The 6,000-nt window shown below is 39.5% G+C and overlaps 1 protein-coding gene across 1 annotated transcript in view; it reads right to left on the bottom strand.

Moving 5' to 3' along the window:
- Nucleotides 1-280: 280 nt before the first annotated feature.
- Nucleotides 281-6,000, bottom strand: part of stk17a (serine/threonine kinase 17a) — a 43,817-nt gene continuing 38,097 nt past the window's right edge. Inside the window, exons 6-7 of the mRNA XM_030079723.1 lie at nucleotides 4,922-5,101; nucleotides 281-2,812 (exon numbers count right to left, since the gene is read on the bottom strand). Coding sequence (XP_029935583.1) covers nucleotides 2,440-2,812; nucleotides 4,922-5,101 — 553 coding nt within the window. The 3' untranslated portion in view covers nucleotides 281-2,439. The remainder of the gene's footprint in view (nucleotides 2,813-4,921; nucleotides 5,102-6,000) is intronic.

Raw genomic sequence — 6,000 nt, 5'->3', positions numbered from 1 at the left:
AGTGTGTATAAATAAGTTAGGGTACAGTGTACTATCTGTTGTGTGACATTTTATTTTGGAATTATAGCCTGAAATAAGCAAAATTACCAATGAATGAATGACTGAATGACCAAAATATATTTGCAAAGGACTGACCAAGTCAAAGCCAATAACTCAGTGATTATGTGGCTAGGTGCAGAAATTTCTGGCTTGTTATTTTGGAACAAAGCCTCCCTACTAACTTTTTTCCAGTTTATAGATGTTACCTCTCCTAATGGTAATCATGAACAAAACACAGTCATCAGTTTAGAGACATTTATTTACAATACCGGACATTCATGTACAAATTTGTTCCCATAATAAAGAAGCTTATCATTTCATGGAGACAAACTTGGACCAAATTTACAGTCAGGAAGCTTAGAGTGATCGCTGTCTACACATACAAGTGTAAAATGATCTGCCATTTATTGCTTTAGAAGGGCGTTCAACCTGGGAAGGCCTTGATGTGGGATGAATGTGTGCAATGGCTTTTTAGACAGTACTGTCAAATAAAACTCTTAAAAACAACAGAAATTTCATTCATTTACATAAAATTAGAATACTCCAAAACCCTGTCATCAAAGATATCTGAAATATTACACAAAAACATCTAAAATAAAAAAGAGAAGTGGCTAAAATCATCTAATATTTTGTCCAAGCATGGCACCAGAAGGAAATGAAGATAAAAAACCACGAGAGAAAAGAACAACAAGCACACAACAAGGCTGAGTTTGGAGGAACTGGTTCCGTTGAGTAGAAAGCAGCACAGAAAAAGAAATCAGACAGAGATAAAACAAAGATACTGGTTTGGCTTATGAGTTTGGAAATTACAAAGTTGGATAAAAGCGAGAGAAGTTTGTTGTTACTTAACAGTTGCAAGCAAGTCCCAACTTCAAATCAACGCCTTTGGCCATCAGTATATATTAGATGGATGGTATATTTTACATATGCCACAATGCTAGATGATATAGAGGCATTTCCACTTAGCAAAAATGAGCTATCAGCTTTAGCTGGTATTATAGCTTGGGAAGAAACTATGTTTTTGTTAAATAAATATAGCTTAGTTAATAGGGCATTTCTTGATATAAATAATAAATGACTACCGGATGCTGTTTAGCAGACGGTACTAGCTAGCATCTCTGATACATATCCTACAAATACTGAGGTGTGGGATTTAACGGGTTAAAAGGGCTTAAAGTCCATCCTAAAATCCTCTTGAACTTTCAGATACCCATCTGTGATGATAAGTGCTTTCCTGGAGCTATTTCTGAGAACAAGTTTTGTAATTTACGTTTTTGCTGCATCCCTTCTGTATCACCCTGTGTCAAACTGACCAGGGAAAGACGTGTGCTTCACATAAGCTGTTTAAAAAAAAAAACAAAAAAAAAACTGTTCTACAGCATTTTAGAGAGGTGGGGGGTCAGAGATCACTACAAGTGATCAGGTTGACTGCATTTAAAGAGTAACTGAAGCTCAAACCTAAATTCCTGTGAAGCCTGACCTCTCTTCGTGAAAAGAAGAGTGGCTAGTCTGCAGTAGCAGGTGATGTCAGCTGTGACATCACCTGCCACCAAAGAGCAGCCACCTACTTCTACCATTGCAGCTAAGGCGTCACACACAAATTTTGGTTTGGGCTTTAGTTTCTCTTTAACTGTGCAGTGGAATTGATTTAGGACAGGCCATAATGTTGACACACAAACCGAAATTTCGATATTACTTCAATACCGCTGGCAAACAGCTTCGCTACTTAAACCAAATGTAATCTACAAGCTGAGACTGCATTTCAGCATAATTTCCAGAGGGTGTGCATGTGTGGATTAGAATAGCAGAAGAGGAAGGAGGATTTGAATGGATAAAGCATCAGTCTTGCTTTCAGGGTGGGTCAAAGAACTGGAAACAGTATCGAACAAGCCACGGTGTCTTGAACTGGATCCCAGTCTACCTAAACTGGCAAACAAATTTGTGCCAAGAGCCAAATATGGAAGTATTTGGCTCACAGAGCAAACTGATAGACATCCAATGACATTAAAACCCTACGCAGAACTTGCTACGATGCAAAGAACTCAAGTAACTTAGCAAAGCATCTCAGTCATTTTCAAGACATTGCACAGTTTATTTTATTTAAGTTCTTAACATATTTATTGTCTTACTTGCTCCCATTGCAAAGATGAAAGTTGTGCAAGTTAAGGATGTTCTTGTGGTATTTGTGATGCTTTCCATGGTACTTTTGGTTTAAATCAAGCACAGTGGTTGTTCTGTGACATTAATGTTTTTATTTGTTTGCCATAGTATCAAATTTTTAGATGTTAAAGTTGGTATGGAAGTCCAAATTTTGGAAAGGTGACAACACAAAAGGGACTTTTCCCCTCGAGACAGGGCTATGAAAGATTGGTGGCCAGTGGTTCATGGGGTGGAGGGACATCAGTAAATGAACTCCCCAGGGACCTCCTGGAGGGCACTGAAGGGTTCCTCGAACTTGAAGCGCTTGGAGATGGCCTTCTGTTCAGTGGCCAAGGCTTCCTTCTCCACGGAGGAAGAGGAGGACTGGCGACACTGGCCCAGGGTGTATGCTGCCATGACTATCAGCTCTTCTGTCGCTGGGCCTTCCTCTTCCTCCTCTTCTTCACCCCTGGTTGGGCTGGCTGGTGGTTCAGGGCTACTGGTGGTGCTACTGGTGGTGCTGAAGGCCTCCTGGACCTCCACTGGGAGGATCTCTTTGACTATCTGAGTTTTCTGCAGCTCTGTGGACTGAAGCCAGGGATGATGGAGACACTGCTCTGCTGTAGCCCGATCCCTGAAGACATACAGACAGATAGAAGAACAAAGCCTGAATGTCACTTAATTCTATTGTGATGGCTAATTTATTCCATATTATCCAACAATTTACCACAGATCTTTTGGTGGCAGCAGCCTTTTTGGTATGAAGTAGCAGGTAAACACAGGTGTTACTAATGACACTGATTAAGGTTTAGTTCCATTTATTTATAATTTCATGTATCACAGACTTCGTCAGGGATTTTAGTCTTGTCTGAATTGACCATGGATGTATTACGGTGTTACAAATGTGAAAGAGGAATGAAATAATATATTGAGAAAGATATGTTAAGGGGGTCTGATCCTACAAGTTGTTTAGATAGCTGGCTGTATTGGCTGTATTGACTCTCATCTCTGTAAAGTTGGAAAGAAATTACAGAGATCCTTGTCCCATCAGGTGGGTACATGAAGTTGCGGACCTACTATGTCATTAAAAAAGTGATTAAAATTAAAAAGTCCTCTGGGAAGCTAATCCTGTCCAAATATGCCTTTAGTATCTTCTCCTGGCTGGTAAAGTGTTTAATTGAGAGGTTTTATTTGTCACTGATAATGGATGCTTCAACATCCATACTTAGAAATAAGCTTTGTCTTCCCTAGTTAATAATGTTTCTAATCATTACAATACCCATAAACCATCTATCTTCAAATCTTTCATATGACCAGAGGAGATTTGTATCCTTATGTCATACTGAAAGGAGGAGGAAAAGTAAGAGGTGAAAACAACAAATAGGCCATACATGTAATGCCACTGTGTATTGTACATTATACTATGTAGATGTTAAATACTGAGGCTTGTCAAAGCAAGACAGACATAAAGACTGCAACATTTGTGTTAGTGTTAACTGCACTGTCTGTGGTTTCTTTCAACAGACTAGGTGCTCAACCAAAAGAAGGCGGCACTCATCAGAGCACATATCTCTGCAAAGGTCTCAGCTGGAAGTCCTGTTTGTGCTAAGCCATGTCCTCTTTTGGCAATGGTATCATTATGGGACACACTCCTTACAGCCAATCAGTGGGTAGTTGGCCAATGCTGCCTTGACTTATGACCAAACTCTACACCAGCGTTCATGATGTTATGTGGATCCATTTAGAAAATATGGTCCTGTTTGTGCTAAAACCCTACCACTGCCATACCCCCTTGAGACCTGAAATGTTAATCATGATCAACCTCCCCATCACGCCGCGTCATGTTATGTGTATGTGTTTGGAAAATACAGGACATTAGTGGAAAGCCCCATCCCTGTTTAGCATCATTATTGTCATAACACACACCACTTTCAGCTAATCAGTATGGAAAGGTGGTCACTGCTGTGTTGATCCGTGACCAAGCTCCCGGAAAGGTTTGATCAGGTTACGTGGATACCTTTAGAAACTACAGGTCTGTTTGTGGTAAGCCCCATCCCTTTTTGTGAAAGTGCTGGCTACACTTTCAGCCAATGAGAGTGAGCTTGACCCATGACCAACCACTACCCAGTTTTGTCATATGTGGATACATTCAGAAACTACCGCCTTGCTTGTGATAAGCCCTGTCCATAGTCACCCCCATTATGGAACATGTAGTCCAATCCCAGCCTTGCACTGCTTTTTTCTTAAATTTCAAAATGCAAAATTTAGTTGCACCTTTTGCTTGCCTTGTATGTTATAGGACTGACTGAATGAGTGGAATCACAGAACCTGTTACGTAGAAATTGCTTTCTTAGGAAATAATGAAGCAACTTTCCAGTTCCACAGACAGGCCACCAAAGGTTATTCACACAAAAAAGATTTTATAGTTTTTGACAGGCTCTATTTACTGAAATTCTTTGAACTGGAGTTATTCTGGTTGTGCTTATAATTTCAGTGGGACCAGATTCAAAAGGATCAGCTTCCTTTTTTACTATTATTTATTTTTTTTAAAAAACAAACTTAAGAATGAAAATTTTTTGGTATAATTTATTGGAATGCTAATTGCAGCCCTGTTAAATCGCTGAGCAAATTCTGGTCATCAAGCTGCAGATTTGCAAACTGCATTGCTGCTACTGTTAAGATTTATGAACAAATTCCTTTCTATCTCAAAGTTTCTAGCTCCATAACTGAGTGCTGAACTGACTGTGGCTGTTTGCGGAGCAACGTCTGGATGAAGGCCAGGGCGGCTGGGTCCAGCTGCTGCAGCTCCTCCTCGGTATAGCTGATGTTGAGCTGGGAAATGTTCAGGAAGGTCTCCTGCTTGTCCTCGCCCAGGAATGGAGAGATTCCTGTCAGCATCACATAGGCCAAAACACCAATACTCCTGGATAGAGAGCACAGAGCAAGGTTTTTATGCTGGCAGCACACTGACACTCTTCCAGCAAAAGGGAGTGGAGGAAAGGGGCAGTGGTGAATATGCAGCAACAACATATGGCAATATTTTCAGATGATTCACAATATGCATCGCAATAGTTTTCATTTTACTTTTTAAATTTAAGTAAAAGCACTTAAAGACCATGAGGAGAAGTAAAAGTCAGTCAGTTTTTGAAACCTTTGCTCATCCTAAAACTGGCCTGCTAATTTTTCTGTCTTTTGAAAGTCACTTAAGTCGACAGACACATGACTTACAGAAGAGGAAATGAATGAAAAAGAAAGCTAAAATTGAATCAGAGTGACAAGAGTCAAACTTTTACTTCTATTTGAATTCTTTTTCTTCTTTTTCTTATTGTTGTTGTTGTTACAGGAATATTCTTCCACACATTGACAAAAACATAGCATAATAGTATAATGTATCACTTCTGCTAACAGGCACTGACCGGGTCTTCATGCTCTGTTTATCTCACAAACTCAGGTACCTGAAGAAATTCAAACTATCTCTTTATCATATCCCATCATGACCAGTATTTAGCATTTTGCTGAGTAACTCTTGTATACAAAACTTTTAAGTAGCACATTGTTCACAGTACTTGAAGGCTACATAATTTCATCTTACTATGCAGTCAAATGAAAATGTTACTCAGTGACCTGGACGACATGTTTGGTGAAAACAGTGAACACAAATGACTACAGTAAAAGTTAGGAGTGGAAACACCGGGCCTCATTTATCTAACATTTGTAGAAATGTACAGCAAACCGGTCATAGGGAAATATACTACTCCAAAAATGGATAGAAGGATAATTTCCAGTTTAAATCTGTGGGTCATCCATTCCTCATGAAGTTTT

This window comes from Myripristis murdjan, chromosome 20, assembly GCF_902150065.1.
Source record: "Myripristis murdjan chromosome 20, fMyrMur1.1, whole genome shotgun sequence".
In the NCBI taxonomy this organism is placed as follows: domain Eukaryota; kingdom Metazoa; phylum Chordata; class Actinopteri; order Holocentriformes; family Holocentridae; genus Myripristis; species Myripristis murdjan.
The sequence above is the reverse complement of the archived record's forward strand: the minus strand, read 5'-3'. Positions and strand labels throughout refer to the sequence as shown.